The sequence below is a fragment of the Harpegnathos saltator genome, unplaced genomic scaffold (genome assembly GCF_003227715.2).
Source record: "Harpegnathos saltator strain DR-91 unplaced genomic scaffold, Hsal_v8.6 scaffold173, whole genome shotgun sequence".
NCBI lineage: Eukaryota > Metazoa > Arthropoda > Insecta > Hymenoptera > Formicidae > Harpegnathos > Harpegnathos saltator.
This window is the reverse complement of record NW_020229954.1, coordinates 43,184-68,768: the sequence shown is the minus strand read 5'-3', so window position 1 is coordinate 68,768 and position 25,585 is coordinate 43,184. Positions and strand designations below refer to the sequence as shown.

General features: G+C 33.8%; 5 protein-coding genes across 5 annotated transcripts; all 5 read left to right on the top strand.

Moving 5' to 3' along the window:
• The first annotated feature begins 349 nt into the window (after positions 1-349).
• LOC105191311 (odorant receptor 13a-like) lies at positions 350-3,993 on the top strand. Its single transcript, XM_011154623.3, has 7 exons — positions 350-488; positions 1,598-1,864; positions 2,120-2,600; positions 2,670-2,769; positions 3,246-3,371; positions 3,446-3,601; positions 3,847-3,993. The coding sequence occupies exons 1-7, from the start codon at positions 473-475 to the stop codon at positions 3,898-3,900; spliced, it is 1,200 nt and encodes a 399-aa protein (XP_011152925.2). The 5' UTR covers positions 350-472; the 3' UTR covers positions 3,901-3,993.
• A 533-nt stretch (positions 3,994-4,526) lies between these two features.
• Positions 4,527-8,677, top strand: LOC105191287 (odorant receptor 9a-like). The gene is made up of 7 exons (XM_011154581.3): positions 4,527-4,560; positions 5,695-5,964; positions 6,251-6,731; positions 6,803-6,902; positions 7,323-7,445; positions 7,549-7,704; positions 8,505-8,677. Exons 1-7 carry the CDS (start codon positions 4,545-4,547, stop codon positions 8,556-8,558), a joined length of 1,200 nt encoding a protein of 399 aa, XP_011152883.3. The 5' UTR covers positions 4,527-4,544; the 3' UTR covers positions 8,559-8,677.
• A 543-nt stretch (positions 8,678-9,220) lies between these two features.
• On the top strand, positions 9,221-12,777 carry LOC105191310 (odorant receptor 13a-like). The gene is made up of 7 exons (XM_019845126.1): positions 9,221-9,256; positions 10,367-10,636; positions 10,929-11,409; positions 11,481-11,580; positions 11,990-12,112; positions 12,174-12,329; positions 12,593-12,777. Exons 1-7 carry the CDS (start codon positions 9,241-9,243, stop codon positions 12,644-12,646), a joined length of 1,200 nt encoding a protein of 399 aa, XP_019700685.1. The 5' UTR covers positions 9,221-9,240; the 3' UTR covers positions 12,647-12,777.
• Positions 12,778-13,803: 1,026 nt separating this feature from the next.
• LOC105191309 (odorant receptor 22c-like) lies at positions 13,804-18,725 on the top strand. Its single transcript, XM_019845119.2, has 7 exons — positions 13,804-13,849; positions 14,968-15,237; positions 16,025-16,505; positions 17,144-17,243; positions 17,567-17,689; positions 17,750-17,905; positions 18,004-18,725. Exons 1-7 carry the CDS (start codon positions 13,834-13,836, stop codon positions 18,055-18,057), a joined length of 1,200 nt encoding a protein of 399 aa, XP_019700678.2. The 5' UTR covers positions 13,804-13,833; the 3' UTR covers positions 18,058-18,725.
• Positions 18,726-20,791: 2,066 nt separating this feature from the next.
• On the top strand, positions 20,792-23,629 carry LOC105191308 (odorant receptor 22c-like). The gene is made up of 5 exons (XM_011154620.3): positions 20,792-21,308; positions 21,932-22,031; positions 23,030-23,152; positions 23,213-23,368; positions 23,445-23,629. The coding sequence occupies exons 1-5, from the start codon at positions 20,899-20,901 to the stop codon at positions 23,496-23,498; spliced, it is 843 nt and encodes a 280-aa protein (XP_011152922.3). The 5' UTR covers positions 20,792-20,898; the 3' UTR covers positions 23,499-23,629.
• Positions 23,630-25,585: the final 1,956 nt, after the last annotated feature.

Below are 25,585 nucleotides of genomic sequence, written 5' to 3'. Positions count from 1 at the left end.
TTGTCCGATATTATTACCAAACTTAAGGGAACAATTAAAAAGCATATTATAGAAGAATGAAAATAATTTTGTGATTAGTTAGAATAATTAGCAGTGAATTAGCAGTGAGTCACATTTTCAATAAAAAACTGTGATCGATTTGCCACATTTTCGCCTAAGCGGCAGTCTTTATAATATTTGACGACAGATAATAATGAAGGGTAAGAATAAATATGAATGAATGAGCAGCTTCATCGAATGTGTTTATTTACATCCAAAAAAGGCGTCGTACTCGCAATAACTGACTTAACGTATGACGATTGTGTGTCATGCATTTTGTTATCGATTGTTATTCGAAAGGGTTTACAGAGGTACTCACAGATGGTAGCCATTGTAACAACTGTCCGAACTGAGCAAGCGCAAAATCTCGGCTGCTGGACACGATTGCAAGTAGCAAGTCAGTCAAACAATAATTCTTCTTTCGTGAACTTCAATGAGTGTCAACGAAGGTAGAACAAATCTCTTTAAAACTAAGAAGTGAGAAAGTTATTTACCGTTCTGTTGAACGGTAAATGACTTTCTGTTGAATTTACATGATAATGCTATGAAATTCATACGAAATGCAAAGCAATCTGGTTTACATGACATCACGGAGTGTATTATATAACGGAACATTTTCTCCCTCGATTTGGGTCTCGATGAAGATGGAGCCATAAATTATTATAAATTATTTTCACGCGATGTCCATAACCGTAATAATAAACCAAATTAAAAAAGTATCTCTTTCTTCACACGATCCGTTATTCTTTGCGGCCGAAAATTTTTTTCGCGCGTCTTCAGTATTTTATTGATATTTTGCTAGGAACAAAAATTATTTTACATAACTTGTTTTTACTTGCTTGAAAATTATTGAAACGCAATATTTTCCAACGATTATGTTTTGTCTAATTATTTAGTATTATTCATCAATTATCTTCCGTCTGTTTAAAAAAGTCAAACGTAGACAAATGTCGTACGAAAATTAATGTTTGTGTTGAATAAAGAGAGGATTTGATCTCTCTTATAGCTTCGTCATAAATCACGCAAAACTCGTATCTCATTGCACGTTGACTATAGATTTGTTATGGAACTTTATGCTTCCATGATGAAAGTTTCCACAAGTTGGCATCGAAGTTTATTTCGGCTTTGTATACTAGCAAAAAATATTCGCTCTTATTCGAGGTAGAGATTCACTGAAGTGTTTTGGTGTGGTATAGTTCGACAACTAGCGAGAAATAAGCTACCGTTTGAAATGTTACCGTGAACGGATCGGTCTTTGTTTTCATCCAGTGCGATTAAATCAAGAATTGCGTAGTACTTCGAAGAATAGGGAAATAATCAACGTAGTAACTTTGTTTGTCTAAAATTAATTGAAAGTTTTACATAGTGATAACGATGAGAAATAATATAATTAGAAAAATATTTGATACATTGAAATATTTCAATCCTTATTTTGAAATAACGATATTATGTCTGTTTTCATATTCCGTTACATATCGGAATTAATTTTATTTACACGAGTGTAGCTCCACATTAACATAACAAAATGATGCTTTTTTCTCACATTTACCTTTGCTAGATTTGCATCATACTTTCTCCTTGTGCCGCCAATTCCTGCGATTAGTAGGCGTATGGCCCGATCCAGATACTCCTTTGAGCGACTTTCGGCCCTACTTAAGATTTTTTATTACAATGTGTATCTTGAGCATGTACGTTTACGTACCGCAACTCATGAATGCGATACGTTCTTGGGGTAATATGGATTTAGTGATACATTACACCGCCAGTGCTAACTACAGCTTTTTAGCATGTTGCAAGCTGGTCGTCACTCGGTATCACGGTGAAAGTAAGTAACTAATTTTTCTTTTTTTTCCACTCTTTCACTCGCAGTAGCAATGAAATTATACAAATAAATTAACAATCATTCCTATTTATCGGGAATCACGACTCGATGAGACGCTTTTCGCTTCGAACAAAATTTTTTTTGTGTAAACATAACTTAGTTTGAACATTTGTGTAAATTCTTTTTATGTAATTATGGGGCATATTTACATGGTTCGGAAATGATGTTTTTATTGAAATACCACGTTTGATTTGAAAGCCTTGCGAACGCTAATGACATCGTTCAGGACCGACTGGATGACATCAAAGCGAAACTGGGAACGTAATACGATGTTGAAAGTAGCAAGAACTGGCAGAAGCATATCTTTCTGTTGTTATATGAGTGTCATATGCGCGACCAGTGTTTACGTATATATGCACCTCTTGAAATTTTACCGAAATATATGTTTGTCCGAACGGAAGTTGGTTTATCCGTTCGATTATCCTTATGACATACAAAAAAGTCCATACTACGTAATTACTTACTTCACTCAAATGTGTGCTGGCCTGTGCGCGGCATATACCAACTCCACTGTAGACACCTTCGTCTCGCTGCTCTTGCTGCACGTTTGCGCGCAGCTGATTAATCTACGAACGATGCTCAACAACTTGGTCGAGAAGCTAGCCGAGAAATCTATACCATCCACAAAGTTTAAGGAGGGCATTACCGCCATCGTCCTACGACACGAGAGTCTCATCAGGTTCGTTATAGAAATTTCGGATTGCGATTTAATACCGTGAGGGATTATCGAATTATACGCATTTTCAAGGAACGCTAAGATGATCGATAATTGCTACAGCATGGTTTTGTTGGTACACATGATGGTCGCTACTTTTCAGCTGTGTTTTGAAAGTTTTGAAGTTTATACGGTAAGTGAATCCAAACGTCTTACATTTAATCTTTATGCATTACTGTATGCGGGGAAACAATTTTTGTCCGTGTAATTGAATAGAGGCCAGGCGAACATTCGGTAAACAAAAACCTTCGTCATCATTAGCAATCAAAACCGCTCCTACGAGCATTCGGTCACTTTGAATTTTGATCGAGACAGCTGAGAGCAACTGGTTGAATATAGAAACATTTTGCGGGGGAACATTTCTGTGTTTACAATTGAGTTTTCTCGAGTCTAGAATCTATTTTCTCCAGACAGGAGAAATCCGGTTAGACTCTAACAAAAATGTTTCTACCAAAAATTGTTTCTTTCATTTAGCTCTACAAAACACTGCACTTGCTCTTACGATATTTTTATGAAAATATCAAATAAAGTTTTTAATAAAATTAGTTATTATGACAAATTAGCTATTATGCCAAATGCATCTCTCATTTCGATCGATTTTATTTCCAGAAAATAACGCACAATAATTCAGATGGTACTACTGGCTCTAAAATGGGTTTTCTCGTATTTTACGTCATGCTCTTGTTGATACAGTTATACATGTATTGTTACTCAGCTGAGAAACTTTTAACAGAGGTAAGGAATGAACTAAACGATGCGATATATGTATAAATATTATATATATATTTTTTATTATTTGCTATTTTTAGAGTACTGCAATGGCATATGGCGTATACGAATGCAAGTGGTACGACATACCATCGAGAGACGCGAGAGATTTAATGTTTATCGTGTATCGATCTATGATTCCACTCAGACTGACAGCTGGGAAGTTTAGTACCTTTTCGATTGAAATGTTTGGAACGGTAAAGTATCTGCGAGAAAAATACATATACAGTTCCACATTTAATTTTTATACAAATATGTCCATTTCTTTAAATTAGAAAAAGGCCAACTTTTATTTTTTCTATATCCTTAATTACACTTGATAATTGACCAATTTATCCAATTATTACACATTGTTTTGATTAAAACGAACATAGGTGATGGTTTATGATTATTTATCATTATCATACTTTAATTTGTGTCATAATTATCTCGGTCTGTTTAGATGGTGAAGACGTCAATGGGATATTTATCAATGTTGCTGGCGATAAAGAATTAGAGGAAATATTATTAGAAGTGATTTCATATTAACCTCTCATATGACTAACCACCACTCGTTTATGATTAAGATAATTTTATTTATATACACTGTATGCGATATAGTTTCTATATAAAAAATGTACATTTCTGTAGATAAATATGAATTATTTCTTTCGAAAATCGACAAGACTTTATTTTCCCTTCTGATCGTCAGCTTTGTTCGATATTATTATCAAATGTAAGGGAACAATTAAAAAGCATATTATTGAAGAATGAGAATAATTTTGCGATTAGTTAGAATAATTACAGCTGAGTGAAATTTTCAATAAAAAATGTGACCGATTTGCCACATTCTCGCCTAAACGACATTTTCAATAATATTTGACAACAGCCAATAATGAGTAAATGTGAATGAACGAGCATCGAATTTGTTTGCTTACATCGAAAGAAAAATGCGTCGTGCTCGCAATAACTGGCTTAACGCATGACGATTACATGTCGTGCATCTTATTACCGACTATTATCCGAAAGGGTTCGCAGAGGTACTCATAGATGGTAGCCATTGTAACACCTGTTCGAACTGAGCAAGCGCAAATTACGGCTGCTGGACACAATAGTAAGTAGCAACTCAGTCAAACAATAATTCTCCTTTCGTGAACTTCAATGAGTGTCAACGAAGGTAGAACAAGTCGTTTTAAAACTAAAGTGCGAGAAAGTTGTTTACCGTGAAGTCCTGTTAAAATTACATAAGAATGCCGTAAAATTCTTACGTAATGCAAAGCAATATAGTTTACATGACATCACGGAATATATTATATATGTAACAGAAATATTTTTCCCTTATTATGGATTTTGAAGCAAATCAACTTATAAATAATGATTATAAATTATTTTTACGCGAAGTCAACAACCGTAAAAGTAAACTAAAATTTAAAAAAAATCAGTTATCGCATATTCTTTACACGACACGTTATTTTTTGCGGCCGAAAATGTTCCTCGCGCGTCTTCTATAGTATTAATATTTTGCTAGAAACGACATTTACTTTACGTAACTTGTTATTAATTGCTTGTAAAATATTGAAACGAACTATTTTGAGACGATCGTGTTTTGGATAATTATTTAATATTATTTATTAATTATTTTTCGTCTGTTTAAGAAGTCAAACGTAGATAAATGTCGTACGAAAAATAATGTTTGTGTTGTATAAAGAGAGGATTTGATCTCTCTTATAGCTTCGTCATAAATCACGCAAAACTCGTATCTCATTGCACGTTGACTATAGATTTGTTATGGAACTTTATGCTTCCATGATGAAAGTTTCCACAAGTTGGCATCGAAGTTCATTCCAGCTTTGTGTACAAAAAATATTCGCTCTTATTCGAGGTAGAAAAACTGAAGTGTTTTTGCGCGGTATAGTTCGACAAGTAGCGAGAAATAAGCTAACGTTTAAAGTGCTACCGTGAACAGATCGGTCTTTGTTTTCATCCAATGCGATTAAATCAAGAACTGTGTAAGACTTCGTAAAATGAAGAAATAATAAACATAGTAACTTCGATATTCTAAAATTAATTTTGAAATTGAATTTTAGCGATAACGATGATATCTACATGATAAAAAATAATATAATTAGAAAAATACTTAAAACATTGAAATATTTTAATCCTCATTTTGAAATAATGATATTATGTTTGGATTCATATTACTATAAAGTAATATAAGTAATTATATACCGGCGTTAATTTTATTTACGTGAATGTAGCTCCATATCGACATAACAGAATGATACTTTTTCCTGACATTTATCTCTGCCAGATTTGCATCATACTTTCCCTTTGTGCCGCCAATTGATGCGATTAGTAGGCGTATGGCCCGATCCAGATGCTCCTTTGAGTGACTTTGGTCGGCCCAATTTAAGATTTATAGTTACAGTGTGTATTTTGATCATGTACGTATACGTACCGCAGTTCATGAATGCAATACGTTCTTGGGGTAATGTGGAATTAATGATACAATACATCGCCAGTGTTAACTTCAGCTTTTTGGCATGTTGCAAGCTGATCGTCACCCGGTATCACGGTGAAAGTAAGTAACTAATTTTTCTCTTTTTTCCACTCTTTCACTCGCAATAGCAATGAAATTATACAAATAAATTACCAATCATTCCTATTTATCGGGAATCACGACTCGATGAGACACTTCGTGTGCCTCTTCGCTTCGAAAAAAACTTTTTTGTGTAAACACGACTTAGTTTGAACATTTATCAAATTATAAAAATTATATAAATTCTTTTTACATAAATATGTGACATATTTACATAAATGTTTCGGAAATTGATATTCTTATTGAAATACCACGTTTAATCTGAAAGCCTTGCGGACGCTAATGACATCGTATAGAACCGACTGGATCACTGCAAAGCGAAACTGGGAACGTAATACGATGCTGAAATTAGCAAGAACTGGCAGAAGCATATCATTCAGCTGTTACACGAGTCTCATATGCGCGATCAGTCTTTACGTATATATCAACCTCTTGAAATTCTACCGAAACATATCTCAGTCTGAACGGAAGTTAATCTATCAGTTCGATTATCCTTATGACATGCAGAAAACTTCATACTATGTGATTACTTATTTCATTCAAATTTCGGGCGGTATGTACGTGGCAATGATCAACTCCACCGTCGATATCTTTGTCGCGCTGCTTTTGCTTCACGTTTGTGCGCAGCTGATAAATTTACGAACGGCGCTCAACGACTTGGTCGAGAAGCTAGCCGAAAAATCGATACCTTCCGCAAAGTTTAAGGAAGGCATTACCGCCATCGTCCTACGACACGAGAGTCTCATCAGGTATGTTGTAGAGATTTCGGAGTGTGATTTAACACTCCGTGAGGGATCATCGAATCATACGCATTTTTAAGGAACGCTAAAACGATCGATAATTGCTACAGCACGGTTTTGTTGGTGCAAATGATGGCCGCTACTTTTCAGCTGTGTTTCGAAAGTTTTCAGGTTTACACGGTAAGTGAATCCACACGTCTTACATTCAATCTTTATGCATTACTACACGCGGAAAAAGAATTTTTGTTTGTATAATTGAATAGACGTCAGGCGAAAACTCGGTGAACAGAAACATCCGTCATCGCGATTAAAACCGCATTCACAAGTACATTCGACCACTTTAAAATTCGGTGAAGGTAGCGGATAGATATTGATTGAATAGAAACATTCCTTTTAGGAATCTTACTCTTTCCACAATTGGGTTCTTCTAAGTCGGAGAAATATTTTTTTTTGGCTAACTGGAAATTCAGTTACATTTTGACAGAATCGTTTCCTCCGTTATTTCATTTATCTTTACAAAATTAAACTTACCTTTATATATTTTTACAAAATTAATCACATATTAAGTGCATCGATCGAGATGGGAGACGTTATTTTCAGGGAATGATAGACAAGAATTCGGAGAGGTCGACAATTAAAATAGCTTTCCTTATATGCTATGTCACGCTCTTATTGTTAGACGCATACGTGTATTGCTATGCAGCTGAAAGACTTTTAATAGAGGTAGGGAATGACGAATTAATCGATGCGATTTATTTTTTTCTATTATTATTACAATACATCATATTATTATCATTGTGTATTTTTTATTATTTACTATTTCCAGAGTACCGCAATAGCATATGGTGCATACGAATGCAAGTGGTACGATATACCATCGAGAGACGCGAGGGATTTAATGTTTATCGTATATCGATCTATGATTCCATTAAAACTGACAGCTGGGAAGTTTGGTATCTTTTCCATTGAGATGTTTGGAATGGTAAGATATCTGCGAGAGGAATTCACATTCTGCTTTATATTCAATTTTTACACAAATATTAGATGTACGAATAAGTTCGGTGTCTTTATATTCAATCCATATTTGATGAGGTTTCAAAGGTGGTCTTTATTATGAGTTGCTCAAATCCGGTGGAACGATTACTTCTGAGCGTTACTTTCTGTACAACAAATTATTAATTGACATAATTGAACGCAAAAGACCTTTTATCAATGGAATCATGCAATGATTTTGTTGCACAACAATACGGCCTCGTGCAACAAAAGCAACCCTGGAAATTACCTCACCATCGTGCAACTTATTCACCACGCTTTGTTCCTCGGATTATCTGTTCCGGTCGCTGCAACATCACCTGATAGTTTCTCACTTAAAATTTCCCAAGAAGGTCGAGAAAAGCATAATTGATTTTATTGAATGAAAACCATCATCTCTTTATCAAAACGGAATTCGCTAGCTCCCCGAAAGATGGGAGATGTGTTTAAAAAATAATGGGGACTATTTCGAAAATTTACATGGTTTTTTGTAAATAAACATCAAGAATATGCCTATAAGACACCGAACATATTTATGCACCTAAAATATATTCACTTCTTTAGATTAGAAAAAGGATAACATTCTCCGCGACATTTTTTTTTAAATTATACTTGATTATCGTATAATTTACTCAATTATATACAATTATCAAGTTATTTTCATTAAAATTGATACAAGCGATAGTTTGTGACTATTTATCATTATATACGAGAAATGAAATTGTATCACAATTATTTTAATCTGTTTAGACAGTGAAGACATCAATGGGATATCTATCAATGTTACTAGCGATAAACAATTAGAGAAAATGATTTTATATTAGAAGTGATTTTATACTAATTCCGCATACGACTAACCACCACCGTTTATGATTAAGTTAACAATTTAGATTAATAACTTTATTTATATCCACTATATGCCATACAGTTCCTATATAAGAAATATACATTTCTGTAGAAAAATATAAAATATTTATTTCAAAGAAGAACGAGAATTGTTTATTCTACCTTTGATCGTCACGTCTATTCGATATTATTACCAAACGTAAGGAATAATTAAAATGCATATTACTGAAGAATGAGAATAATTAGCGATTAGTTAAAATAATTAGCAGTGAGCAATGAGTGAAATTTTTAATAAAAGGATGTGATCAATTTGCTATGTTTTCGACTGAGCGATATCCTCTCTAATATTTGACAACAGCCAATAATGAAGGGTAAGAGTAGATATGAATGAACGAGTAGCTCCATCGAATAAGTTTACTTACATTTGAAGAAAAAGGCGCTGCGTTCGCAACAATTGACTTAACGTATGATGATTGCATGTCGTGCATCTTGTTATCGATTGCTATCCGAAAGGGTTTACAGAGGTACTCACAGATGGTAGCAATACCGGTCCGAACTGAGCAAGCGCAAAATCACGGCTGTTTGACACGATCGCAAGTAGCAACTCAGTCAAACAATAATTCCCTTTTCGTGAACTTCAATGAGTATCAACGAAGGTAGAACAAGTTTCTTCAGAACTAAAGAGCGAGAAAGTTGTTTACCGTGACATTCCGTTAAAATTACATAATAGCGCCGCGAAATTCTTATGCGATGCAAAGCAATGCAGTTTACATGACATCACAAAGTGTATTATATAACGAAAGTTTTTTTCCCTTGATATGGATATCGATGAAGATGCATCTATAAATTATTATTATATTATCTTCACGCGATGTTCACACAGTCGTAATAGTAAACCAAAATTAAAAGAAAACATCAATTATCGAATATTCTTCACATGACCCGTTATTCTCTGCGGCCGAAAATGTTCCTCTCTCTCGCGCGTCTTCAGTATTTTATTTGTATTTTGTTATAAAATAAAATTACTTTATGTCATTTATTATTATTATGTTTGAAAAGCATTGAAATGCGATATTTTCGATTATGTTTAGTGTAATTATTTAATATTATTTATCAATTATGCTTCGCCATTTTAAAAGAGCAAAGGTAGATAAATGTCGCACAAAAATTAATGTTTGTGTTGAACAAAGGGAGAATTTGATCTTATAGCTTCGTCGCGAAACCACGCGAAAATAATGTTTCATTGTAAGCGAACTATAGATCTGTTACAGAACTTTATGTATCCACAAAAGTTTGCACAAGTTGGCTTCAAAGTTTATTTCAGCTTTGTACACTAGCAAAAAATATTCGCTTTTAGTCGAGACAGAGGTCCAAGTGTTTTTGCATGGCAAAGTTCGACATGTCGGGAGAAATAAACGTTTGAAATCCTATCGTGTGTAAACGAATCAGCCTTTGTTACCATCCAGTGTAATTAAATCAAGAATTGTATAGTACTTCAAGAAGTGAAGGAACAATCAACGTAGTAAATTTTTTCTCTAAGATTAACTTGGAAAGTTTTATATAACGTTAACGATGATATTCACACGATGAGAAATAATGTAATTAGGATAATACTTGAAACATTGAAATATTTCAATCCCCGTTTTGAAATAATGATATTATGTTTGAAATCATATTCCGTTTGCATTAATATTTATCTACATAGAGTGTATAACTCTATATCGATAGAACGAGATGATGCTTTTTCTGAAAATTACCTCTAATAGATTTATATCGCACTTTCGCCGTGTGTCGCCGATTCTTACGATTAGTAGGCGCATGGCCTGATCCTGATGTCCCTTTGAGTGACTTTCGTCGGCCCAAGATAAGAATCATGATTTCAGTGTGTATTGTGTGCATATATGTGTACGTACCGCAATTGTCGAATGCAATACATTCTTGGGGCAACGTGAATCTAATGATACAACACATCGCCAGCGCTAATTACAGCTTTTTAGCATGTTGCAAGCTGATCGTCACCCGGTATCACGGTGAAAGTAAGTGATCAATTTTTTTCAAACAATTTCTCCCTTCTTCACTATTTCTCTCTCAGTGGCAATCTCTCGCAGTGAAATCATATAAATAAATTACCAATCATTTTTATTTATCGGGAACCACGACTCTAATTGAGACACTTCATGTGGCCTTTCGCTTTGAACAAAAATTTATTATACAAACACGACTTGGTTTAAATATTTATATAGATTTTTTCATGTAAATACGGGACATATTTACATACATGGTTCGGAAATTGATGTTTTTATTGAAATACCACGTTTGATCTGAAAGCCCTGCGAACGCTAATGACATCGTTGAAGACCGACTGGGTGACTTCAAAGCGAAACTGGGAACGTAATACGATGTTGAAAGTTGCAAGAACTGGGAGAAACATATCTTTCAGCTGTTACATGAGTTTCATATGCGTGGCCATCTTTTACGTCTATTTCAACCTTTTGAAATTCTACCGAAACATATGTCTGTCCGAACGGAAGTTGGTCTATCAGTTCGATTATCCTTATGATATGCAAAAGGTTCCATACTACGTGATTACTTATTTCATTCAAATTTGCGCCGGCATATGCGCAGCATTTATCAACTCTACTGTAGACACCTTCGTTTCTCTGCTCTTGCTGCACGTTTGCGCGCAGCTGATTAATCTACGAACGACACTTAACAACTTGGTCGAGAAGCTAGCCGAAAAATCTATACCTTCCGCTAAGTATAAGGAGGGCATTACCGCGATCGTTCTACGACATGAGAGTCTCATCAGGTATGTTGTAGAGATCTCAGAATGTGATATAACATGAAGGATTAACACAAAGGATCATACGCATTTTTAAGGAACGCTAAGATCATTGATAACTGCTACAGCTTGGTTTTACTGGTGCATATGATAGCCACTACTTTTCAACTGTGTTTCCAAACTTTTCAAGTTTATACGGTAAGTGAATCCGCACGTCTTATATTCAAATTTTATGCATTACTGCATGCGGGAAAACAATCTCCGTCTGGGTAACTGAATACAGGCCAGGAGAAAAGTTGCACCGCAATCAGACCCATATTCGGCCGTCTTAAAATTCAGCCGATATAATTGAGGACTATTGACTAATTGTAAATAGAAACACGTTTTCTGAAGGAATCTTTCTGTTTCGACAATTAAGTTTTCCCGAGTCTGGGAACTATTTTTTCCAATTACGAGAAATTCGGTTAGACTCTAACAGAATTGTTTCTTCCAAAAATTATCTCATATTTGTACTTTTACAAAGTGACACCTGCCTTTACGATATTTTTACAAAATTTTCCATATACTAAGTGCGAGTATCGAATGAAATGGTAGAAATTATTTTCAGAAAATAACGGACGAGAATTCGGATGGTTTGACTATTGGAATGGTATATCTTATGTTTTACGTTATGTTCGTGTTGACACACATATACATATATTGCTACTCAGCTGAGAAACTTTTATCGGAGGTAAGGAATGATGAATTAAACGACGCGATATACATATTTTTTTATTATTTACTATTTTTAGAGTATCGCTGTGGCGTATGGCGTGTACGAATGCAAGTGGTACGACATACCATCGAGAGACGCGAAAGATTTAATGTTCATCGTGTGTCGATCTATAATTCCACTCAGACTGACAGCTGGGAAATTTAGCACCTTTTCGATTGAGACGTTTGGAATGGTAAGATACTTGCGAGAAAAATACACACTCTTTTTCAAATTTGCTTTTTATATACACAAATATATCTATTTCTTTAAATTAGAAAAAGTACATTCGCTCTTACATCTTTGTATGTAATTATCATATTATATATGAATTTTCTTAATTATACACCATTGTCAAATTATGTTGGTTAAAATCGATGCAACTGATAGTTTGTGATTGAGTTTGTTATTATCATACACGGAAAATGGATTGTGTCATAATTATTTTGGTCTGTTTAGACAGTGAAAACGTCAATGGGATATTTATCAATGTTGCTGGCGATAAACAATTAGAAGAAATAATATTAGAGGTGATTTCATATTAATTCCGCATACGACTAACCACCATTTATTTACAATTAAATAAACAGTTTCATTTATATGCACTGTATACGATATTGTTCTAATAAAAGAAATACACATTTCTGTAGAACAATGTAAATTATTTATTTCTAAACAACGAGAACTGTTCTCCTCTTTGACCATTCATGGTTTGTCCTATGCACTGAGAGAAAAGTATATGATATTTGGAACTATAATGATATAGTAACTAAATTATAGTCCGAAATATCATATTTATAGTAAGTATTATCGTAATATCGGTAATAATTACGATATAGGCATAGTATAACCAACCATATAATATTTTTATTAAGAATTATAGTAAGTTAAACTAAAATTATTGTATGGATACAAATATAAAATGGTAGGTAAAGTAACTCTTTTATATAGTCAATATTACCCGAATATTTGCTAAATGATGACAGATGAATATGAATATGAATGACAAACTATATGAATATTAAATCTCACTATATTTGTGAATGAGAAATTACTATATATGTGGTAAAAGTAACTAAACAATTATTTAAGACAATCATTGGCTATATATTTGTGTTTATTCTACTATATTTTGCAGGTTCCACGAACTATAAAAATATGGTTGACACCAAAATGAACTATAAAATATAGTGAGATTATAGTTAATTCAACTATATTTTTCTATTAGTGTGTTATTACCAAACATAAGAAAACGGTTTAAAACCATATTATCGAAGAATAAGAATAATTAGTGATTAGTTAAAATAATTAGCAGTAAGTCAAATTTTCACTATAAAAACATGATCCACTTACACGTTTTTCGTCTAATCGATATCTCTTATAATTTTTGACAATATTTTATGATGAGAGTCGATATTAATGAATGAGCAGCGACATTAAATGAGCAGTTCGCTTATATTCGAAGAGTGGACACGCAAAAGCTAAGTGTTCGTAAAAACTGACTTAACGTATGACGATTGCATGTAATGTATCGATTATTATTCGAAGAGGTTTACAAAGGTGCTCACAGATGGTAGCCATTGTAAATCCTGTTGGCACTGAGCAAGCGCAAAATCACGGCTGTTTGACATGATCGCAAGTAGCGACTCAGTCAAATAATAATTCCCCTTTCGTGAGCTTCAACGAGTGTCAACGATGAAATGAGTGTCAACGAAGGTAGAACAAGTTTCTTCAGAACTAAAGAGAGAGAAAGTTGTTTATCGTGACGTCCGTTAAAATCACATAATCATGCCGTGAAATTCTTATGCAATACAAAACAAATACAGTTTACATGACATCACAAAGTGTATTATATATATAACGGGAATTTCTTTTCTCTCGATATTAGTCTCGATGAAGATTAACCTGTAAATTATTATAAATTATTTTCACTCGATGTTCGCAACCATAATAGCAAACCAAAATTTCCAAAATATCAATTATCGAATATCTTTCTTTACACGATACATTGTTCTTTGCGGCCGAAAATGTTTCTCGCACATTTTCAGCATTGTATTGGTATTTTGTTATAAAATAAAATATTTTATATCATTTAGTAATATTTGCTTGAAAAGCATTGGAACGTGATATTTTCAAACGATTATGTTTCATGTAATTATTTAATATTATTTATCAATTATGTTCCGTCATTTTAGAAAACCAAACATAGATAAAAGTAAAAAATTAATGTTTACGTTGAATAAAGAGAGCATTTGATCTTATAGCTTCGCCGTACGACCATGCGAAAATCGTGTTTCATTGCAAGCAGACTATAGATCTGTTATGAAACTTTATACATTCACAAAAGTTTTCATAATTGTCGGTATCGAAGTTTATTTCAGTTTTGTACATTAGCAAAAAATATTCGCTTTTATTCGAGATAGAGATTCATTGAAGAGTTTTTGCGTTCGCAAAGTTCGACATGTGGAGAGAAATAAACGTTTGAAATATGTGAACCATATGTGAACAAATCGGTCTTTGTCATCATTCAGTGCAATTAAATCAAGAATTGTGTAATATTTCGAAAAATGAAGAAATAATCAATGTAGTAATCCTTTTTTTCTAAAATTAACTTTAAAAATTTTGCATGACAATAACGATGATATCCGTACGACGAGAAACAATGTAATTAGAAAAATACTTGAAACATTGAAATATTTCAATCCTTATTTTAAAATAATGATATTATATTTAGACTTATATTTCGTTATACTGGCATTCATTTTAATTAAACGAGTGTAGCTCCATATCGATATAACAAGGTGATGTTTTTGTCTCACATTTATTTTTGCTAGATTTGCATCACACTTTCCCTTTGTGCCGTCAATTCCTGCGATTAGTAGGCGTATGGCCTGATCCAGACGCCCTTTTGAGTGACTTTCGTCGGTCGAAGATAAGATTCATAATTACAGTGTTTATCATGAGTATTTATGTGTGTGTACCGCAATTCATGAATGTGATACGTTCTTGGGGTAACATGGATTTAGTGATGCAACACATCGCCAGCGCTAATTACAGCTTTTTGGCATGTTGCAAGCTAGTTGTCGCTCGATATTACAATGAAAGTAAGTAATCATTGCCTTTCTGTCAGTAAATTAAATAGATATCTAATTCATTAATTAATTAATCGATGTTGTTTATTCCGTAAAATCATGTGAGACATCAGATTTTGCTTTAATTTACTTATGATACAATACTGAGTTATCTTATTGTGACTTTGAAATGTTGTAACATTCATGCACACACATTTAGCCCCGGTCTCAGTTTAACATTTTTTATAACTCATCTTTATTCGCCTAATGTTTAATATATCATCTCTTTACGAATATAACATTTCGAAAACTCATTAGATAAAATTGTAAGTATTTATCCTATTTTTTTTTATTTTCTTAGAACGATATTGCTCTATTAGTATACTTTATGCTTTATGCGATGTAAATTGCTGAAATTATAATTTATTACAGAACATAAATAACATTATTCGTGCTTTCGTGAGTATATGTATTTGCAGAAAAAGAGAATTAAATCATGAAATTTATGAAAGAAAAACATACGGTATATATATATGCGCGCGCGTGATTACGTGGCCTTTCCAGGATCCCCATGAAAGTTTTCGACTTCGTCTTCGTCTTTCGTTTTCGTCTTCAGCCCAAATTGACACATCACGAAATATTTGTTTTCGGTTTCGGTCGATATTCAAAGAAGGTTCTTTCGATCGGACTCTAATTGTCAGCAGATCGTGAAAAATCAGTATCTCTGTCTATAGGTGTACTATATAATACATAATATGTTATTTAATAAAAGTCGAGCCGAATTTATGACTGATCCAAAGCGTCATTTTTTATTTGAAAGCGCTTCGTACGCTGGTAACATCGATCACGGCCGACTGGGCGACTTCGAAGGAAACTTGGCAACGAAATACGATGTTGAAGATTGCGAGGCGCGGGAGAAGCCTATCTCTCAGATGTTACATGAGTTGTACGATCACAGTCATGTTTTACGTAATCTTCAACCTCATAAAGTTCCATCGAACCTTACATCAGCCTGAACGGAAGCTTATCTATCAATTCGCTTATCCCTATGACTATGAGAAAAGTCCAAACTACGAAATTACCTTTTTCATACAAATGTCTGGCGGCGCCTTTACGGCCATTGTGAATTCCAGTGTTGACAGCTTCGTCTCGATTCTCGTATTGCACGTGTGCGCACAGCTGATTAATTTACGAACAACGCTCAACGAAACGATCAATAGATTAGCTGAAAAATCTATATCTTCTTCGAAGTTTCGAAGAAGCCTGATCGCGATCGTCGTACGGCACGAGCATCTCATCAGGTACGTCGGCGAACTTCGGCGTGACTTGATCATCTCGGTACAGCGCGTACTTGCCACGTAAAGTTGTCCAACGGCAATGTTGGGTACTGAATAGTTGAAATATTGGTTAACTGAAATATAAAGATATAAAGATAAAGATTAACAGAGAATAAATGATGATTAATTGAACGATTGGCTTCAAACGATTACTTTGATCAGATTGGTCCTACATTGATTAACGAAAAATTTCATCAGTCGATTAAATTATTCATAATTGCATATAAGACAATTCATTAATGACTCATCGATTGTTTTAGGAAAATTTGCTATACTACGATTTTGATCAATTAAGGCCCAACATTGTCCAACCGCCGAGAGCGACAGTCACAGAAAGTACTTATGTAGCAGGCATTTTCATGTGCTGCACCTTCTGCAATAAAATAATTACACATTACCATAAATAATAAAAAATTCTATTACTATTGGTAAAAAGTGGAGGATTATTTTGGGATATCACTGATATTATTTCGGAAATCACTTTATTAATAATAGAATAAGGGAAAGTGAGCGCTGCGCGGCTCTCGACTCTTTACGGCGCAGTCGAGATCTGTACCGAATAAATGAATACCTTTAAAAAATGACTTATATGAATTTTCAAGGAACGTTGAAAGGATCAATGACTGCTACAGCACGGTATTATTTATACATATGATAGCTGCTACTTTTCAATTATGCTTTGAAACTTTTCAGATATTCACGGTAAATTTAATTTTTATATATTTTAATGACATATTATAAAAAAAAACATAGATAAGTATTAAAATTGTAGATTTTTAAGAATGTTGGAATTATAAAGTTTAAATTTTAAAGTATTAAAGATTATAATATAAAAAATATGGTATAAAAGATATAAAGTTATAGCAAAGTATAGATAAAAATTATGGCTATATGTATAGAGATATTTAAAAAATTGTATATTCTAATATTAAAATGTTATACTAAGATAATAATTGCGCTAGATTTCTACGAAACCGTTTAATGTTTATGTACATCCACCGAAATCGAAATTATGTTACTTCCAGATAATTACGGATAAAAGCGCGAACGTCTCTATCATAAAAATGGCTTTTCTCGTGTTTTATGTCACAGTTGTTTTGACGCACTTATATTTTTACTGCTACTCAGCTGAAACACTCTTGGCGGAGGTAAACGACAAGTTGTACTCTTCAATGGCGACTTGTGTAATGCGAAAATTTCATTTTTAGAGTACCAATATGGCATACGGCGTGTACGAATGCAAATGGTACGACATACCATCGAGAGACGCGAAGGATTTGATGTTCATCGCGCATCGATCTAAAATTCCGCTTAAACTGACAATTGGGAAATTCAGTACTTTTTCATTAGAGATGTTTGGAACTGTAAGATATCGGATATGTCATTTGTTCGTCGTTCTAAACGCGAGATTCTTTACGCGTTCTTTACGCAAAATTAAAAATACATTTACTCTTTGTTGCAGACGGTGAAATCGTCAATGGGATACCTATCTGCGTTTCTGTCAATGAGCGATTAGAGAGCGATTAGAGAGAATAATGATAATAACGTAATAATTCGACATAATTGACCACATTCTTCCTACGTTAAATGAATAAATTTGTTTGTATGCACTCTTTGTTTGCTACATGATTTGTACTGACAATACGACTCCTTTCTGTTCCAGTATAAATTGTCTATCCTTAAAAAAACGCAAGACTATTTAATTCTTTTCTTCTCGCCTTACCGTTGAAACAAGTTGACTCGGAAGGATAATATTTGATATTAATGAACGAGTATCTTTATCGAGTGAACGTTTTACTTACATTCGAAGAACGAGCTCGGCGAGTTCGCAACAACTGGCTTAACGTATGACGATTGCATGCCATGCATCGATTATTATCCGAAGAGGTTTACAAAGGTACTCACAGATGGTAGCCATTGTAAATCCTGTTAGTACTGAGCAAGCGCAAAATCACGGCTGTTTGACATGATCGCAAGTAGCGACTCAGTCAAACAATAATTCCCCTTTCGTGAGTTTCAATGAATGTCAAGGAAGGTAGAATAAGTCTCTTTAAAACTAAAAAGCGAGGAAGTTGTTTACCGTGACGTACCGTTAAAATTACATAATAGTGCCGCGAAATTCTTATACGATGCAAAGCAATGCAGTTTACACGACATCACGGAGTGTATTATATATGTAACGGAAATTTTTTCCCCTCGATGGATCTCGATAAAGATCAACCTATGATTATAATTATTATAAATTATTTTCAAGCGGTGTGTCTATAACCGTAATAGTAAACCGAAATAAAAAAAAATATTTATTGAATATCTTTTTGTTCATACGACTCGTTGTTCCTTGCGGCCGAAAATGTTTCTCGCGCGTTTTCAGTATTTTATTCGTATTTTGTTATAAAATAAAATTACTTTATGTCATTTATTATTATTACTTGCTTGAAAAGTATTGGAATGTGATATTTTCAAACGATTTTTTTTTCTTTATTTATTTAATATTAGCTATCAAGCATCAACCGCCTCTTTAAAAAGGCAAACGTAGATGAATGTCGTATGAAAATTAATGTTTATGTTGAATAAAGAGAGAATTTGATCTTATAGCTTCGCCATAAACTATGCGAAAATCGTGTTTCATTACAAGTGGACTATAGATCGGTTATGGAACTTTATGCATCTACAAAAGTTTCCACAATTGTCGGTATCGAAGTTTATTTCAGCTTTGTATACTAGCAAAAAAATATTCGCTTTTATTCGAGATAGAGATTCACTGAAGAGTTTTTGCGTTCGCAAAGTTCGAAGCACGTTGGGAGAAATAAATTGGGAGAAATAAACGTTTGAAATATGTGAACCATATGTGAACGAATCGGTCTTTGTCATCATTCAGTGCAATTAAATCAAGAATTGTGTAATATTTCGAAAAATGAAGAAATAATCAATGTAGTAATCTTTTTTTCTAAAATTAACTTTAAAAATTTTGCACGACAATAACGATAATATCCGTACGATGAAAAGCAATGTAATTAGAAAAATACTTGAAACATTGAAATGTTTCAATCCTTATCTTAAAATAATGATATTATATTTGGTCTTATATTTCGTTACATTGACATTCATTTTATTTGAACGAGTGTAGCTCCATATCGATATAACAAGATGATGCTTTTTTCTGACATTTATCTCTGATAGATTTACATCACACTTTCTCCTTGTGTCGTCAATTCTTGCGATTAGCAGGCGTATGGCCCGATCCAGATGCCTCTTTGAGTGACTTTCGTCGGTCGAAGTTAAGATTCATAATCATAGTGTGTATCTTGATCATGTACGTGTGTGTACCGCAATTCTCGAATGTGATACATTCTTGGGGTAACATGAATTTAGTGATACAACATATCGCCAGCGCTAATTACAGCTTTTTGGCATGTTGCAAGCTAGTTGTCGCGCGATATTACAATGAAAGTAAGTAATCATTGCCTTTCTATCAATAAATTAAATAGATATCTAATTCATTAATTAATTAACCGATGTTGTTTATTCCGTAAAATAATGTGGAACATCAGATTTTTCTTTAATTTACGTGTGATACAATACTGGCTTATGTTATCGTGATCGACTTTGGAATTTTGTAACATACATACATCCACGCACATACATTTAGCCCCAGTTTCACTTACGGTTAACATTTTTTATAACTCATCTTTCCTCGTCTAATGTTTAATATATCATTTCTTTACAAATATAACATCTCTAAAACTCGTCAGATAAAAGTGTACTTATTTTATTTTTTTTATTTTTTTAGAGCGATATTGTATTAGTATACTTTATGCTTTATGCGACATGAATTGCTTAAATTATAACTTATTACAGAGCAAAATAAATAATATTATTCTCGCTTTCATGAGTATATGAGTTTGTAGAAGGAAGAGCGGATAATTTGTAATATTGGGTTTGTGAAAATATGTATAAAATTATTATTTCAATAATTAAATCATGCTTTTATGAAAGAAAAACATACAGTATATATACCCGCGCATGTTTACGTGGCCTTTTTAGGATTCCCATGAATGCTTTCGACCTTGACTTCTCAAATAACAGCTCAAATTGACACACACGAAATATTTGTTTTCGGTTTCGGCCGGTATTCAAAGAAAGTTCTTTCGGTCGGACTCTCTAATTGTCAGCAAATTGTAAAAAATCAGCATCTTTATCTATATAGATATACTATATATATGTTATTTAATAAAAGTCGAGCCGAATTTATGACTGACCTAATGCATCACTTTTCTATCTGAAAGCACTTCGTACGCTGATAACATCAATCACGGTCGACTGGGCGACTTCGAAGGAAACCTGGCAACGAAATACGATGTTGAAGATCGCGAGGCGCGGAAGAAGTCTGTCTCTCAGATGTTACATGAGCTGTATGATCACGGTCATGTTTTACGTAATCTTCAACCTCATAAAGTTTCACCGAACCTTACATCAGCCTGAACGGAAGCTTATCTATCATTTCGCTTATCCCTATGACTACGAGAAAAGTCCAAACTACGAAATTACCTTTTTCATACAAATGTCTTGCGGCGCATTTACGGCCATTGTGAATTCCAGTGTCGACAGCTTCGTCTCGATACTCGTGTTGCACGTGTGCTCACAGCTGATTAATTTACGGACGACGCTTAACAAAACGATCGATAAATTAGCTGAGAAATCTATATCTTCTTCGAGGTTTCGGAGAAGCCTGACCGCGATCGTCGTACGGCACGAGCATCTCATTAGGTACATCGGTGAACTTCGGTGTGTGACTTGATCATCTCGGTACAGCGCGTACTTGCCACGTAAAGTTGTCCAACGGCAATGTTGGGCACTGAACGGTTGAAATGTTGATTGACTGAAATGATAAAGATTAACGGAGAATAAATGATGATTAAATCGAATGATTGCTTCAATCGATTACTTCGATCGGATTGGTTTTACACTGATCAATGAAAAATTTCATCAATCGATTAAATTATTCATAATTACATATATGACAATTGATTAATAACTTGTTGATTGTTTTAAGATAATTTACTATATTACGATTTTGACTGATTAACGCTCAACATTGCCTAACGACCGAGAGTGACAGCCACGAGAGTACTTATGTAAGAGTCATTTTCATGTGCTGCTTCTGCAATGAAATAATTACATATTAACATAAATAATAAAAATATTGCTATTGAAAAAAGTGGAGGATTACTTGGGATATCACTGATATCATTTCGGAAGTCATGTTATTAATAATAAGATAAGGGAATATGAGCGTTGAGCGGCTGTCGACTCTCGACGGCATAGTCGATGTTTCATAGTCGAATGAAAAAATGAATAGCGTTGAAAAATCAGTTATATGAATTTTCAAGGAGCGTTGAAAGGATCAATAACTGCTACAGTACGGTGTTATTCATACATATGATAGCTGCCACTTTTCAACTGTGCTTTGAAACTTTTCAGATATTCACGGTAAATTTAATTTTTATATATCTTAACGACGTATTGTCACGTGAATATAATGATAGATAGCGTTGAATTTTTCCGAGAAACTACTTTTAGCTTTACCCAGGAACAACGACGAGGACGTAGTAGCTTTCTGTTCCCTTCGGGGTGCTTGTTTTAGGTGAATCCCCTCGCCTCTCACCATCGGGGTGCTTGTTTTAGGTAAGTCCCCTCGCCTCTCACCATCGGGGTAGTTTCTCGGAAAAATTCAACGCTATCTATCATGAATGAAGAAAATTGTTTCCATAAAAACTTCACGTAAAATCTAATTCTGCAATGAAAAATGTGGGTTCTCATTTGAGATTTGAACGTTACCACCCACCCTACCCTGAAGGGATGAAAGGGAATAACTGTTATTATGTTTTTTAAAAATATTTTTAAAAATATTGAACAGGTATTTTTTTATTTTTCAATCCAATGATCATTTCTGGAGAATTGCAGAAAATTTAATGTTTTGCGATTACAGCGCCATCTATCACGAATAAAAAAAAAGTTTCGAACGAAACTTATGTATTTTGTGGAGTAGAATCCGAATCTGCAATAAAAAAATGGGGGTTCCCATTTAAGATTTCAAAGTTACCTCCCACCCCCACCTCCTGAAGTGGGGTGGGAGGTCGAGTTTAATATCATTGGATGTCCCCCTTCGAGACGAATAAATTTCATTACCCACTTTTCTTGATCCGACATGTAGTTTTCCAGATATTACTATTTGTCAGGTTAAATGGGACACCCTGTATAATTCAAATTTTAAAGTATCAAAAATTATGGTATAAAAAATATGGTACAAAACATATAAAGTTATAGTAAAGTATAGATAAAAATTATAGCTGTACGTATAGAAGTGTTAAAATATGATATATTTTAATATTAAAATATTATAGTAGAGAGATAATTGTGCTAAATCTCCATGAGACCGTTTAATATTTAATGTGCACCCACCGAGATCGAAATTATATTACTTCCAGATAATTACGGATAAAAATGCGAACGTCTCCATCATAAAAATGGCTTTTCTTGTATTTTATGTCACGATCGTTTTGACGCATTTATATTTTTACTGCTACTCAGCTGAAAGACTTTTGACGGAGGTAAGCAGCGAGCTCTATTTCTCAATAGCGACTTGTGTGACGCGAAAATTTCATTTTTAGAGTACCAATATAGCGTACGGCGTATACGAATGCAAATGGTACGACATACCATCGAGAGATGCAAAAGATTTGATGTTTATCGTATATCGATCTAAGATTCCACTGAAACTGACAGTTGGAAAATTCGGTATTTTTTCATTAGAGATGTTCGGAACGGTAAGATATCGGATGCGTTTGTCTGTCGTTCTGAATTTATGCGAGATTAAAAACAAAAATTTACTCTTTGTTGCAGACGGTGAAATCGTCAATGGGGTACCTGTCTGCGTTTCTATCAATGAGTGATTAGAGGGAATAATGATGATAACGTAATAATTCGACGTAATTGACCACTTTCTTCCTACGTTAAATGAATAAATTTATTTGTACGCACTCTTTGTATGCTACATGACTTGTACTGACGATATGACTCCTTTCTGTTCCAATATAAATTGTCTATCCTTAAAAAAACATAAGACTATTTAATTCTTTTCTTCTCGCCTTATCGCTGAAACAAGTTGACTCAGAAGGATAATATTTGATGTTAGTGAACGAGTATCCTCATCGAGTGAATGTTTTACTTACATTAGAAGAGCGAGCTCGATGTTCGCAAGAACTGATTTAACATATGACAATTGCGTGACGTGTATCTTATTATCGATTGTCATCCGAAAGGGTTTACAAAAGATATTCACAGTTGGTAGCTATTGTGAATTCTCTCGCAGTACTGAGCAAGCGCAAAATCACGGCGGTTTGACATGTTCGCGAGGTACGACTCAGTCAAACAATAATTTCCGCTACGCGAACTTCAATGAGTGTCAACGAAGGTAGAACAAGATTCTTTGGAACAAAAGAACGAGAAAGTTATCTACCGCGACATTCTGTTTAAAATTGCGTAATCGTATAGTGAAATTCTTACGTAATGCAACGCAGTTTATGTAACGTCATAGAGTGTTATAACTGAAATTTTTTTCCCAAGGTTTTCACTAATTTTTCGAATCTCGTAAGAAAGATCAATCTGTAAATTATTATAAATTTCTGTCACGTAATATCAAACGCAGAGAGCAAATCAAAAGAATACAATATCAAGTATCGAATATTTGACACTTCGTCAAACGTGCTGTTCTTTACGGCACTAAAGGTTTTATGTATTTTCAGTTCTTAGTATTTTTTTCCTCTGCTAAATTTGCATCATGTTTTCTTAATATTTCGTTGTTAACGGAAAGTTGCTTTGTGTAATTCATTTGTATTACTTGCTTGAGAAGTATTTTAATGCAATATTTCTAAGAAATCATATTTAATGTTATCAAACGTTGTTTGATTTCAATAAAGAAATGTAAATAAACATTATATAACTAATGGTTATGTTACATAAGGAGGAAATTTTATTTTATCATTTTGTTGTCAAACCTTGTTGTCAAACTTGCAAGAATCATGTTTTACATCGATAAATCCATAGGTCCGTCACAGAACTTTATGTTTCCACGAAAGTTTCCACAAATTGGTACCGAAGTTTATTCTAGCTTTGTACACTAACAAAAAATGTTCGCTTTTACTCGAGGTAGAGATTCACTGAAATGTTTTTGCGTAGCAAAGTTCGATACGTCGCGAGAAATAAGCTATCCGAAATGCTATCATGAACGAATCGATCTTTGTTTTCATCCAGTACAATTAAATCAAGAACTGTGTATCACTCCGAAAAATGAAGAAATAATCAACGTAGTAACCTTTTTTCCCTAAAACTAATTTCGAAAGTTTTACATAAAAATAATAACAATGATATCCGCGCGGCGAGAAATAATATAGTTAGAAAAATACGTGAAATATTGAAATATTTCAAACTTTATTTTGAAATAATGGTATATTATATTTGGACTCATATTCCGTTACTCGTTGACATTAATATTTATCTATACGTGTATAATTTTATATTGATATAACGAGAGATGATGCTTTTTCCTGAAATTTACCTCTACTAGATTTGCACCACACTTTCGCCTTGTGTCGCCAAGTCCTGCGATTACTAGGCATAGGGCCTGATCCAGGTGCCTCTTTGAATGATTTTCGTCGGCTCAATTTAAGATTCATGACTGCAGCGTGCCTCTTGAGCATTTTCGTGTTCCTACCGCAATTTATGAACGTGGTACGTCTTTTGGGTAACTTGACCTTATGGATGCAACACATTGCCGCTGCTAATTTTAGCTTTATGGCATTTTGCAAACTGGTCGTTACCTGGTATCACGGTAAAAGTAAGTAACAATTTTCTAACAGTAAAAATAGATGTATGGCCAATTAATCAATTAGGCGATATTATTTATTGACTAAAATCATATCAGATTTTTCAGGTTTCCATTTATCATATATGTAATATACATAGCACTTATATGTAATATAGCA

What these genes read in the sequence shown, in the direction of transcription:
- LOC105191308 (XM_011154620.3), top strand. Translation starts at nt 20,899, where the DNA reads ATGTTGAAGATCGCGAGGCGCGGAAGAAGTCTGTCTCTCAGATGTTAC. An exon ending in AAACTTTTCAGATATTCACG is followed by an intron (nt 22,032 to 23,029) that starts GTAAATTTAATT and finishes TATTACTTCCAG; the next exon opens with ATAATTACGGATAAAAATGC. An exon ending in CATTAGAGATGTTCGGAACG is followed by an intron (nt 23,369 to 23,444) that starts GTAAGATATCGG and finishes TCTTTGTTGCAG; the next exon opens with ACGGTGAAATCGTCAATGGG.
- LOC105191310 (XM_019845126.1), top strand. An exon ending in AAACTTTTCAAGTTTATACG is followed by an intron (nt 11,581 to 11,989) that starts GTAAGTGAATCC and finishes AATTATTTTCAG; the next exon opens with AAAATAACGGACGAGAATTC. An exon ending in CTGAGAAACTTTTATCGGAG is followed by an intron (nt 12,113 to 12,173) that starts GTAAGGAATGAT and finishes TACTATTTTTAG; the next exon opens with AGTATCGCTGTGGCGTATGG.
- LOC105191287 (XM_011154581.3), top strand. An exon ending in CTGAAAGACTTTTAATAGAG is followed by an intron (nt 7,446 to 7,548) that starts GTAGGGAATGAC and finishes TACTATTTCCAG; the next exon opens with AGTACCGCAATAGCATATGG. An exon ending in CCATTGAGATGTTTGGAATG is followed by an intron (nt 7,705 to 8,504) that starts GTAAGATATCTG and finishes TAATCTGTTTAG; the next exon opens with ACAGTGAAGACATCAATGGG.
- LOC105191309 (XM_019845119.2), top strand. An exon ending in CGGCACGAGCATCTCATCAG is followed by an intron (nt 16,506 to 17,143) that starts GTACGTCGGCGA and finishes TGAATTTTCAAG; the next exon opens with GAACGTTGAAAGGATCAATG. An exon ending in CTGAAACACTCTTGGCGGAG is followed by an intron (nt 17,690 to 17,749) that starts GTAAACGACAAG and finishes TTTCATTTTTAG; the next exon opens with AGTACCAATATGGCATACGG.
- LOC105191311 (XM_011154623.3), top strand. An exon ending in CGACACGAGAGTCTCATCAG is followed by an intron (nt 2,601 to 2,669) that starts GTTCGTTATAGA and finishes CGCATTTTCAAG; the next exon opens with GAACGCTAAGATGATCGATA. An exon ending in AAAGTTTTGAAGTTTATACG is followed by an intron (nt 2,770 to 3,245) that starts GTAAGTGAATCC and finishes TTTTATTTCCAG; the next exon opens with AAAATAACGCACAATAATTC.